The 13,804-nt window shown below is 37.9% G+C and overlaps 1 protein-coding gene across 2 annotated transcripts in view; it reads right to left on the reverse strand.

Moving 5' to 3' along the window:
- Positions 1 to 13,804, reverse strand: part of SATB2 (SATB homeobox 2) — a 188,201-nt gene that overhangs the window by 106,219 nt on the left and 68,178 nt on the right. For both annotated transcript variants that reach the window (XM_053598062.1, XM_053598061.1), the window contains 2 exons: positions 3,150 to 3,276; positions 1,553 to 1,676 (listed from right to left, as the gene is read on the reverse strand). In XM_053598062.1, the coding sequence (XP_053454037.1) occupies positions 1,553 to 1,676; positions 3,150 to 3,276 (251 nt within the window). The remainder of the gene's footprint in view (positions 1 to 1,552; positions 1,677 to 3,149; positions 3,277 to 13,804) is intronic.

Raw genomic sequence — 13,804 nt, forward strand, 5'->3', positions numbered from 1 at the left:
TATTTATTTCTATAACTTCATAAGCAGTCTCTCTGGAATAAATCACAACCTTAGCAATAAGCCTTTAGCACCTACATACATACCTACAGCTAAGTATTAACACCCCTAAACGTAAGACCAGAATAGTGTCCCTTTCTATCCAGCTATCTAACACTTGGATGCATGCCTTCTTGATTTTGGAAGCACAAATATTAATAGCATGCTTTAGATACACTAAATTCAAAACCACTGTTAAATACAAACACAAAAAATATTCAGCCCACATCAACAATAATAACAGTTTACTGTTTATGGAACATCATTGCATGCCAGGCACTAGGCCAAACATTTTATGTGGTTTATCTCATTTAATCCTCCTTATATGACTAAAAACCATTACTACTCCAGTTTTATTTTCAGAAAAACAGGCTCACAAAAGGCGAGGTTACAGATAATTGTCAACCGGGACATGCATCCAGAGCTATCTGATTCTAGAATACATGCTCTCAACCACTGGCCTTCCTACTCCCTGAGGCTCTACTACTCTGGCACACGGCACACCAGATTTCTAGACTTTCCATCATCTTTCCTTGAATTTAACAGACGTGTAAATAGCCCATTGCTTTAAACCAACTGTAGCACCTCACGTTAGGAAATGAATTCTATGCAAAGCTTTTTTTCTCTGCCATACATTGGAGGAGTAAGAGTTGTCACGGGCCACACATTAAAGGCACAAGCACTAAGGAGAGCTGATTAGCAAAAAAAGGTCTGTGTACACTTTTCTACTTTTTTGTGATATCTGACACCACAGATAAACAACAATAACAAAAAGTCTTCACAAAGTCCACATGTGACACCGGAGGCCACAAGTTGGACACCTCCAGTTTAGATCATGTCAACCTGCATTCATTTTCACAGCAGTTTTAAGCCATCACAGATGAATTACTATCTCATCGTTTTAAAAGTAGCATCTTAGCCTATGGACACAAACGAAAAATACAGCACTTCCCTCCGTTTCCTCTGATTCTCTCAATCTCTTATTTTTGTGGCTTGTTTTAGTTTATGATCAGTTCACTAAAAATGGAATATCCCCTTTTCTCATGATACGTTTTTATTTGCCAAACTCACTACAAAACCTTTACATATGTATATGATGTAAAGGTCATCTCTCTCCACCAAACAGACAAAAGGCTCAATAAATCATGAAAAGATGGGTTAATCATGGCTGAGTCATCCTGTTAACCAAATAAAAGCAATAATCTGCATCAGCTTTGAAGGCAAGGTCTGAAATAGGGTCTCAACCTACCATTTAATCAGCCAGTAAGCTTAGAGAGGGGGTCTAAGGGCTTCTACGAACCTCTATTTCTTGACCTATAAAATGGAAACACTGAACGCTACCCTCCAATGACATATGTGGGAAGTTAATGATTGTGTACATAAATATTTTAATACTCACCTCTTACATCAAAGACCTCAGTAAGTTTTATTTCTACTCTACAACCAACAGCAGTAGCCCCACTATACAGCCCACCAGTGGCCTTCGGTTTCCCAGACCCCATCTAGAGATACTGACCTGGGAGAGAGGGCATTCTTTGGCTAGTGTGCTCTGGTTCATCTCTTTGAGCAGTTCCTTTAAGGCATTGCGGACTGTGGCATGGTTCCACTGCTCCGCAGGCAAGTCTTCCAACTTCGAGCAACTGCAAAACAGAGCAAGAATGAACTCCATGAAAACCCTGGCAGCAGACTGTATGAAGTCAGTGGCCACTCCTGTGTCCTGTGCCAACTTCAGAACTGCTGAAGAACAGGGTCTAAAGTGGGCCCTAAATGAGGGAAGGGGAGCAAAACTGCTTTTCTAGGACCTTTATAGAATCCAACAGGATCTAATTAACTTACAGGTTAGTTATCACACTTGTCTAAGAAAAATAGTCACTTTGGATATAAAGAAATGCTATTTTTTTTTTAAATATATGATTTTTCCAATGTGCTAATAGAAATGCATGACAGTGTGCTTATGAACTTCCCTAAGACCAATTTAATTATTGGGCATTCCTAAGGTTAAATGTAAACGATCTTTCCATCCTATTTGCAGTTTGAACGCCTGCCTTTCATCCTCATAGGACGATTCAGAGATTTTATTTTCCTAACTCATCAAGTAACTTTTAAGATAAGACACCCAAGCATGCCTAGACAAGGAAAGGGCTCTTGAGTCCCTGTTGAAGTAAAAATTTTCAAAAAAGGGAAAATTCAAAGCCATTACACTAAAGGATAACGTTCCTTAAATCACAACTACCAGGCACTTTGCAATAAAACCTTGCAAAGAACCTCTAGATTTTATTTGGAGGCATATCTTGTTCTGGATGCCATATCTGGAACAAACAACAAAAGAAGAAGAAGAAAAAAACCATCCCCAGGATCTTTGCAGCCACAAAGCATATTTCTGTGAGGTGGCCATTGAAAAGGGAATGAAGGGCGGCGCCTGTGGCTCAGTCGGTAGGGCGCTGGCCCCATATGCCGAGGGTGGCGGGTTCAGGCCCAGCCCTGGCCAAACTGCAAACAAAAAAAATAACCGGGCGTTGTGGCGGGTGCCTGTAGTCCCAGCTACTTGGGAGGCTGAGGCAAGAGAATCGCGTAAGCCCAGGAGTTGGAGGTTGCTGTGAGCTGTGTGAGGCCACGGCACTCTACCGAGGGCCATAAAGTGAGACTCTGTCTCTACAAAAAAATAAAAAGGGAATGAAAAGGTCTCCAGTGCCAGTGCATTTTGGTAAACCTGGTAGAGGACCAAAATTCACCCCTCACAATACAAGCCTGAGGACAGCAGAGGTGTTTACTCTTCAAATAGTAGGCATTCTGCATTTAGCAGGGTCTGGGGGACCTATGAATAAGGGGCTGTGGACAGTTCCCCTTTAAGGGCTACGGATTTTTAATGATTTATCAAGCTGCCCCTAGGTTACCACTTCACCGCTTCTGAAAACAAAGCATAAAACAGTTGGAATGTGGACTATAAAGATGCCCGGTGAACTGCTTCCCTTCCCTCCCCTCTCTCCTCCTTTTTTCCATTCATCCAACATCTAGAAATCAATGAAGACAGGATGTGCCCATCCCTGTTGTGAATCTGTGATCAACAGAGGAGCTTAAAGAGCAAGGAGAGGCAGATGTTCAGAAGTGCCCACCTTTGTAACTGGATTTTCAACGTCACCACATGATAGACATCTTGCAGCATGTCGGCCACTGTTGCATCAGGGGCATCTGTCACATAACTGAGAGGGAGAGGGTTCCACCTTCCCAGCTTGATTATTCCTGCACAGGGAAGAAAAACATAATAAACACATATCTGCTATTTATTAAACCTTCCTGTTGTTTGTCCAATGTTAAGAAGGTCATTCAATCGTCAACATTCGAGGCCCACACAGATATTTTATAACCCCATGCAGTAAGCTATTTCTTTCTGGCTGACAATCGAGTTAGTTAACTCTACAGGAAGAGAGAATGAAAGGATGAGGTTTAATCACAGACAATCAATTCTTTTATGTTTTCCTGTTTCTTAAATTACTTAGAAAACCATACGGATACTTCCTTCCCCCAAAGTCTTGTTTCGCATTCTAACTTAAGACTGATGCTAAATATACAGGACTGCTGATTTCATAGACAAAAAAAAAAAAAAGTAAGGCTTAAGTAAATATAAGATTCGGTTTTGAATTGTACGAGAAAATTCCTCTGTGTGGGCTCAGCACACAGTTACATCCTGCCTGTGGTGTGATTCCCAGTGCGAACAGCATTTGGAGCTGATGAAGCAGTTAGAGTTCACTTCCATATCCATGTCTCGCCAGGCAGAGGGGTTGCTTTTCTGGGCCAAAAGCAAAAGCACCATGATTGACCACAGATCAGAAATAGCAAAGATGCCTTTAAGTTTCTTTTTTGTAATTCCTCAGCTCCTTTTAGAGTGACAATAGCACTCTTTCCCTGTGGATTACCAGCTGCATATTAAAAATGTGCATGACAATGGAGAAAGAGTAAAAATCCTATTGAACTTAGGCTAAGTAGAGCAGTGATTTTAGGAAAACCCTTGTTAAAGGAAGAATCATGGGATGGCTTCAGCACCATATGGTGAAAATGCTAACATTCCTAAAATAGGCCCATCTTATCTGGTACATAGGGCATGCATAACATTGATGAAGAAAAATAGAGAAACCCATTTCACAAATGACACAGGGTAACAAAAATTTTATTTGTAAAGCTATGAAAAATCCAGCGGTCCCCAGGATGTCAGAAATTGTCACTCATAAAAAAGCAGTTATGTCTTAGTGATAAAAGAAAGATAGCATTTTTATTTTATTTTTGACAATACAGGTGAGCCTAACTACACTGTTCTTTATTAAAAAAATAAATGTATATATTTATTATCATCGAAGAGAGACAACATCTGTAAGCCCAAGCAAACTTTTAAAAGCTTCACAAAATGATGCTTCTTCACAGGTATGGGGCAAAATTCCAAAAACAAAAAATGAACTCTTTGGTCAGGGCACGTCCTGTCCACGATGAAATAAAATGAATGTGCAATGCTTGACATAATGCTTGAAAACAGGGAATAAACAGAACAAAAATATTAAAATGATGCACTGTTTCAGTATTAAGATTTAACAATCTGGTGCTGAATATGCTGCAGTATAAATAGTGCCTGGACTCAGATCCAATAAAGTAACACAGCGCTCATTCATAGTACCGTATGTCTCCAGTTCTGGCTCCTTAAGTCATATTTCACTTGCCAAGAAAAGCTGTTTTCTTGAGGGGATAGTTTTCTTAACATTCTCTCTCATGACAATGAAAAGTGCACAGCATGTAGCGTGTAGTAGTCCTGAAATGAACATCCAGGCCCACTGGACAGCTACTTCTAAGAGGCTGGGTCTGTTTCCTTGCTGCTTTTGCTCCTGACATTTGCAAGTACTAAAAAGATACCATGTGACATGTCTAACATATTTCCTTTTTTAAAAGTCATTCCCCAATTTTAAATTCCTTTCAGAAGTCATTATCATGATCACCCATAAGTTAAAGAGTATAAATTGTATTCTAAAGGCGTGATTTATTGTAAGAGACTAGGTGAAGGCAGTAATTGTCCACTAATAATGAGTAAGTAGAAGCAGCAGGGGTTTGGGGGGTCGTTTTGGTCACCAAGAACATGAAGGCAATATGAAGAAAACAAATCCTAAAAACTTCAACACACAACTCTACAGGAGATTCATCCATATTGTACACGTCAGTTGTTCATTCCTTTTATTGTTCAGAAGTGTTCCATTGTCCTAATAACCACAATGCAGCCAGACATAACAGGATATATCTGTAGGATTTCATTTAGATGACATACAAGCACAGGCAAGACTAATTTATGGGGACAAAAGTCAGAGGGATAGGAGGGGGGTACTGGCTAGTGTTTGTTTGGGCTGGTATTTGCATGGGCATAAGAATTGTCAAAATTAATCCCACCAAACACTTAATAAGCATACATTTTATTGTATGCAAATTATACCTCAATTTAAAAAAAAAAATACAGGGAGAGGCATCTCTACAGGAAGTAACAGACAAATCACTCTACTGGAAATAGTAATCTCCATTTAGGTAAATTCTCTCCCCACCTTGATGAGACGGAAGGAGACTTGTTTGGGCTGGAATTAGACACACACAGGTGTTTTCACAACACTGAATACCTCCATACAGAGCAGCTGCTACAGGTTGGTTTCTACATCCTAGAAGAGAGCTGGTGACGCGTGCTATTTTCTCAGGCAATGGGAGGTGGTACATGCATTTACTTTTTTGCATGTTAGAGTTGACCCTGCAGGGTCCTAGAAGTCCTGTTTTTTGTCCAACTATTTATCAGGGCTTCCAGGCTATTTCCCAAAGGCCACTCTCCTCCAGCCAGGTAGGGACTTGGAGTCAATCTTTTAAACAGGCCTTTTCTTCAAACAGGGTCTCTGAATAAAGTACTACTTTAATCCCCCTTAGAAATATATTCCTTAGAACAGTCCTCTTCCCCTGATATAAAATACACAAAAATATTACTTGGAATTGTAGTCAAGCATTAATTGAGGAAATCAAACTGGGAAGCAGCGTACCACAGTGGCTAAGAACGCAGGCCTCCAAGTCAAATTGCTTCTATTCACATCCTGGCGACTCCGCCTACTAATTATGTAATCCTAGCAAGTTACTTAATTTCTCCACACCTAAATCCTCTCATCTGTAATTTGGAACAGTAAGAGTATTGATTTCATTAAAAAAAAAATATATATATATATATATACACATATAGTGCAGATTAAATGTAAAACCCTTAGAATTTCATCTCAACAATTGTTTAGTCATTCTTTAAAGACCTTTTTAATGCTTATTAAAGGGAAGACACAGTTGATTTCAAAAAATATTGACACAAGAAATTTTTTATGACCTCCTTAGCTGTCCGATCTTGGGTCATGTGCCTGTAAAAGGCCCTCGTTTATTTATTTATTTTTGCAGGTTTTGGCCGGGGCTGGGTTTGAACCCTCCACCTCCAGCATATGGGGCCGGCGCCCTACTCCTTTCAGCTACAGGTGCCGCCCCCCTCATTTATTTTAAACCACACAGGAGGACTGTCCATCAGCAGGGCTCATCTGTGCCCTTACTCATCTCTTTCCTCCTTGCTCCTCAGGGGCTCCTTCACTTTTGCCTATTAGTAGGTTCACATCACCTCTACTTTAGAAAACACTACAACAATCTCTCTGTTCTCCCAGTCTCTTTATTTTTTGTCTCACCCAAACTACTGTAAGTGTACCTCCAATTTCCCCATCTGTCCTCTATGGATATCTAGTTTCAACTTTTTCCTCGAGGAAATGGAGGGTTAGTTTCTCTTGAGTAGCCAAGGTAACACCACTAGCAGGTGGCAGAGTTCAGATTCACTTCCATGACAATGCTCTCAACTCTTCTTGTCATCCTGCTAATCATACTGGCTCACGTACGTGACACAATAGAAGAAAAGAGTAGGAAGAAGCTTGGTTATGAGTTTTGGAGGGCCATAAATGCCTGCCTCAGTAGCACACTGTACGAGTCAGAAGTAAGGACTGGAATCAGGTGGATTTATGTCCAGCCTCCTCTGCTTGTCAGCTTTAAGGCTTTAGGCAAGCTGTTCCATCACTCCAAGGGTCAGTTTCACTATCTGTAAAACGAGGATAATAAAAATACCTACTCTTTAGGGTCATTAAGAGGTTTTTAATAAGAATGAGACTTTAGCACTGGATTGCCACATAGTAAGTCCTCAGTAAAAAAAAAAAAAAAAAAGTAAGGGGAAAATAGATCCCCACAAGATTCTGAGTATAGGCTTGACACCATCAACACAAAGCTTTAGGAAATTAAGCTGCACAGATTAAGTATCCCTTATCTAAAATGCTTGGAGAACTAGAAGTGTTTTGGATTTCTAACTTACTTCTGAAATCTCAAATGTTTCAATGAGCACTTCCTCTGAGTGTCATGTCAGTGTCAAAGTCTCAGATTTTGGAGCATTTCAGATTTTCAGGTTTGGGTTGCTCAAACCTGTACTGGAATACAGGTGGATTAAAAGAACAAGAAATTCTCAGGGAGAAAAAAAGAGCTAAAATAATTCCGGCAGGTGTGTCTAATTCCAACTGTAACAGCCACTTCCTGGCTTCTAAGAAGGAACACAGGTCCCACCAAATGCTACAATGTAGTGAAGAAGGACTAAGAAGGAAGACTGGGCTATGTGCCTTTTGGCCATATACTATCACAGCACTAGAGAAACAATAACAATGGCATAATCTTAGTATGCTGATGTTATTTCTGATACTCACACTCTATGAGTAGGTTTGTAGCCCCAGTGTAAGAAATGAGAAAAAAATAATGATTAAATTAGAAAGTATTAGCTGCTATAAGCATTCTAGTGCAAATGTCCTTATGGTAACATGATTTTTTGTCTTCTGGGTATATACCTAGTAAAGGGGTTGTGGAGTCACATGGAGGTCTACTTTTAACACACACATCCTAACTCCAGCCAGACACACAGTGGATGCTCAGGACATGTCAAGCCCCTTTTCTTCTCTGAACATCAAACTCTCACTCTTGCTCTTTCTTGGAGCATGGATCTCCAATGTTTACTTCTAAAAATCTAATACATTCCCCAAAATTTTCCCTGGGAATAAGTCCAACCCTGATCAGCCCACCCAAAATAATTCTTTCTAAACAAAGTTGCACAATAAATATTTTTGGTTGGTTTATGCATCTTACACAAAACATCTTATAGTATCCCTTTCTGTTAATATCATTTTTTTGGCAAAGTGTTTTACAAAACCATTAGTTCATCCTTATGAAGACAGCAGGGGGTCAAAATTCTACCTGGGTGTGAGCTGAAGATTAAAGGATATGACTTTTCTTTTATTTTTAATATGGTTTAATATGAGGTAGACATGAAGGTTACATTATTTGCATTGTAAGGTAAAGTCCAAAGTCTGAGTTGTATTTGAGTGTGCCATATACCCCAACATTATACTCAACAGGTGGGAACTAATTGAGCCCCCTCCTCCTATCTCTTTCATGAAATGTAATTGTGTTTTTTTCTTTTGTGTGGGCCTGTAGTTGTTCTACTATTTTCAGATTAATACCAAGTACATGGGATGCTTGCTTATCCATTCTTGAGATACTTTACTTAAAGAGAATGTTTTCCAAGTCCATCTAGGTAAATACAAATGATGCAAAGTCTCCATCTTTTTCTATGGCTTAACAGTATTCCATGGTATACATATACCACAGTTTATTGATCCATTAATGGGTTGACAGGCACTTGGGTTATTTCTACATCTTGCTGATTATGTTGAGCTGCTATAAACATTTGAGTATAAATGACCTTATGGTAAAATTATTTTTTTTCTTCTGGGTACATAACTAGTAATGGGACTAGAAACAAAGGGGTCAAATGGGAGGTCTACTTTTAGCTCTTTGAGGATTCTCCATACTTCTTTCCAAAAAGGCTGAACCAGTTTGCAATCCCACCAAAGGTGCAGTGTGCCCCTCTCTCCACACCCACGCCAAAATCTGCAGCTTGGGGACCTCGTGATAATATGTTAGTCTCTCTGATGTTAGGCAATATCTCAAGAAGGTTTTGATTTGCATTTCTCTGATGATTAGGGATGAAAAGCATTTTTTCATGTGCTTTTTGGCCATTCATCTTTTTCTTGGGAAAAAGTTCTGTTCATGTCACTTGCCCATTGGTTGATGGGACTATTTGCTCTTTTCTTGTGGATTTGCTCCAGTTCTTCATATATTCTGATCACTAGCCCTTTATCCAATTCATAACATGTGAGTATCTTCTCCCATTCTGAAGGTTGTCTATTGGCTTTGTTGATCATTAGAAGCTTTTTAACTTGATCAGGTCCCATTTATTTATTTTTGTTGTTGCTGCAGTTTCCAATGGGATCTTCTACATGAATTATTTCCCACGCAAGAATTAAAGCTGATATCATTAAGAATTTTTAGCATAGTGACTTTTCAAGAACATCAGTGGATGGCTGGCAAGATTAGAACCTGGGTATTAGATTTTGCAAGTTTTTGAACTACTGGACCAATATCCTTTCTACCCAGCTCTGTGACTGCTGCCCTGAGGATGTGCCCATGTGCCATTGCTCTACCACACAATGGGCCCCTGGAGAGGAGGGCCACTGCTCATCCACAGCCACACCTCAGACCCAGCTTGACATTTAATGTTAAACAAAGGAACAAATGAGCAAACAGGTGACAAGCCCCCAGGACTAAAGAGCCAGGGATTTCTCTGGAAAAAGTAGTTTCCCACAAAGTGCCATTTCATACGTAAACATTGTTTCTCAAATCATCCTTATTATTTCCAAAGAATTTATCATCTGCAAACATTTAGAAAATGTCTAGTGTTGAAGACTATTACAGATGCAGTTTCAAGGTCTCTGAGTCACAAATTATGGGCCTTTATTCTGGGGTTGAAATTCATACAAATGTTAACATGAATGAATTGAGCACAATATAAATAAAACTAGACAAAACTGTTCACTAAAATATAGAGTACCAATTCACTCATTGTGTAATGTGTTCAGACCAAATAACAAAATGCAATTGTAGGTAAATTTCCCATTAGTGACATAAAATTAGGTTTGGAATGGAGGCAATTTTTGTCTAAAATTAAAAAGATGCAATAATGGAAACCAGTTTTTTTTTCTCTCTCACTGCAGTATTCTGCCAGAGTCAAAGAGTTGACATTTCACAAAAAGAAATACCAACAATTTATGTTCATATGTTTTTTGAATTTTTATCAGTTTGTAATCTACCTCAAAGAAACTACATATTCTTCTGGATAAAAGGATAATTTATATCTTTAGTGTTGCTTGTAATTATGTGAAAACAAGAGTGGTGATAATATGCATTATAGATGAATAATATTTGATTCATGTTTTTAGAAAGTCAATCACTTCTAGGGATAAAATAAAATGTAGTGACAATATAATATAATCAATAGAACATTAGAAGAGTTTGTATTAAGCATAAGTTACTCATTCATTAAATGAATTTTTCATGTGTGTCAGCAGCACACGTCACTAGGATGCAAAGATAATCCAATACATACTGTCTCTATAATTACAGAGCTCACAGTTGAGCAGAGAAGCTTATTACTGCTAAGCACATGACTAAGTGAAACCACTTCTAAAAAAAAACCCCAAGTGATAGCTTTTACCTCCATCCCTAAAGTATGAGAAATATTTGCTTCATAAAGGCCTATAACAGACCACCTGTAAAGTACCTGAGAACAGTTCTCACAGTTTGCAATGACATGTAGTTAGATGCTGATAAACTACATACATATTGTGTATACTTCAGAATAAAGCATGCTAATCAATCTGTGAAATAGATACATGCAACCCAGCAAGATATCAGCAGTACTATAATGCAACTCGAAGGATAATTTTCTTTTATTCCAGGTGCATTTTAACATTAATTTTAAAAGCAAAGTGAAAAGTCAGCCTGGGAAAAAATGAGACATTAGCTTTAATATCCAAAGGCTGGGGTTCATGTATCTCATAACTCCCTGGAAAAGAGTTCAACAAAAGAGTGTCAATAAAAACCCCAGCCTCAGAATAACTGAGCCTTGGGGCTTCTGGTTCTCAGTATTATTTCCACAATACACCAAGTGCTGATGAGGCTTCTTGTAAAAACAGGAGAACTCATGACATTGATTGCGTCTGTTTATCCTCCTTGGAGTGGTCTTGTCCTTATGCTATAGCATGTAATTTTCTGTTGTTCAGCTATGCTTTGTTAAAGAAATTAAAAGCTGTCTGTACTATATAATAAGAACATAGAATTATTTATCCATAAATCAGTTCATAGGAAATCACTATCCAGCAGTATATTATAACTCAGCTTGTGTTTCTAACCTGTGGCCTGACTGTGGCATATCATCAACTTGTTTCAGTGAAAAGGCATAAATTGTTGTTATTATTGCTAAATCTGTGGTGGGAATGACTCTTTCAGTAAGGAAAGATGGAAAAAAAGGCAAAACAGAAATGGTTTTTGAAGTATACACATTTCCCTTTTCAATGCATAGCTTAGCAGTACCCCAATACAACTCACTGAAATAAACCAAACTCTTCTACTTCTTCTTTGATTTTAAAGACACCCCCTATCTATTTCAAATGGCTTGCATTGGGGTAAAAATAATGGAAAATAAAATTTCATTCTTTGGGCATCTTAACATTACTCGAGTGCCTTTCATAACTTACACAAATTAATGAAACTTCATGACATACTTGTCTGGGAGCCTACAATGTACCTAATCCTGCATTTATAACAATACAAAAGGACACACCAGACAAAAAATAAATAATTCAATGATTCAGTATAAATGCGGAGGCCACCCTGTTATATAAATTTATCTAGACAGCAACAGATGCACACGTGTGTGCATGCACCCCCCCCACACACACATATACTAAATGTACTGTTTCCTTCCCCACAGATAGCTTCTTTACGGCAACAGTTCAGATGTCATGGATAAGCACAAACAAAGTTGGTTTTAACTCTTTTAGGATATTAACTTTTATTTTTAAATCCTATGTGTATCTTTCAGGGGGAATTATTAGCAAGAAGATTATTAGAATTTAAAAAAACAGAAATTAATTTCAGAGTGCATTCTGAACCCACTGTAATCATATACAACTCTCTGTTACCCTTGTTTCGAGTTAACTACCCTCTTACACTACAGCAATGTTTTATTTAAAAAATATATGTGTACATAGTACCATTTGGTGTCTTGTAATTCTATACATCGCTTTTACATTTTGTGGCATAAAGATTTTGTCTCGTGTAATAGATGCTGCTTCACATTTGGGAAATGTTATGTTACAACTCTGACTTAGATTAGATTATTTAATATAAGCACTAAGTAACTAGACTAAATTAATAAAGATCTTACTGGGGGGAAAAGGGGGAGAAAAGAGAGAGAAAGAACAAAATTATTACACAAATTAAATAAAACTTTCTGAAGTTAGTATTTTAGAAACCTTTATTTAATTTTCAAAATTCCAATTCATCTGAAAAACAGCCAAAATATTGGTCAGGATATGAAAAAAATATGGTTGGTGTTTAGTTATTTATTTCATAAGGGTGCTATTTAAAACCATTACATGGAGGAATAGGACAAATGAGAAAGAAAAGTGTTATGAGAAATTACTTGGAATCAATTCTAAACCTCTGTCACTGGTTAAAAACTATTTCATCTGGTATATATTTTCTTATTATTGTTCTAAGTTTAATCATTATCTAAAAGAGTTTTAAATTAAAAGACTAATTTTGGCAGGTAACACAAATAAGCTTCTCTCTTTCCCCCACCTTTCTATTCAGAAATACATCTGCATTAAGAGATTTACCCCTAACATTTGCCCCCTCCCAAAGTATCTTCAACAATCAAAGACACAGGGTTGGGGGAAGCATACTTTGCTACATTCTAGCAGATGCTATTAATAATTTAATTTAAGGCCACGTTTCTGCATCCTCTAGGGTAAAAGGTCTCCACTGAAGAGCTAAAAATACAGTTGCCTCACATATTTCCCATCCTAATTAATTACATGTGTTCTTAATAGATGAGAACTAACGTGTTACAATAGGTTTTCCTGAGGACCTAACTTTCCAGGTACTCTCTCACCAGCTCAGCTCCCCGGAGTATCAACTACATACTCCTAATCATATATTCCAGGACTGTCCTTCAGACATTCTGTTTCCTATAATTTAAGGTTACATAATGCCTAAATCTTAAGGACAATATTTTGATAGCATGCATATTCTCAAAGAAACTACTGTCATCAACTATGAAGGTAAAAGTATACTCCTTGATGTTGTACTCCTTTATTCATGCTCCAACCAACCTGATTTCACAGTTAGTTATTTCTTAGGGACCTGTGAGATGTGGAAGCAGGTAGGCCTGTAACTTGCGAACATGGCAACGCTCATATATGTTTATATCGGTACACTTCCATGCATATCCTATTATTAAACTTAATAGTTAGTGGATATGATTTCCAAGTTTTAGGTATTTTACATTCAAAGATGTCCTGACAGTTCCTTGATTTACATTTTTTGTAAATGTAATATTTAAAGGCTGCAAATGAAACTGTAAAATATGTCACTACTGTTTAAATGATTATAAAAGAAACCAAGGATCCAGTACATAGAAGGTGCCTCTCTCAGTTGCCAAATGTTTCTTGAATTGAATCAAAGGTAGACTTATAGTCACAATATATCTGGTGACAAATAATGACAATGGCCTATTTGAGCCCCCTAA

Source organism: Nycticebus coucang, chromosome 7, assembly GCF_027406575.1.
Source record: "Nycticebus coucang isolate mNycCou1 chromosome 7, mNycCou1.pri, whole genome shotgun sequence".
Classification (NCBI taxonomy): Eukaryota; Metazoa; Chordata; class Mammalia; order Primates; family Lorisidae; genus Nycticebus; species Nycticebus coucang.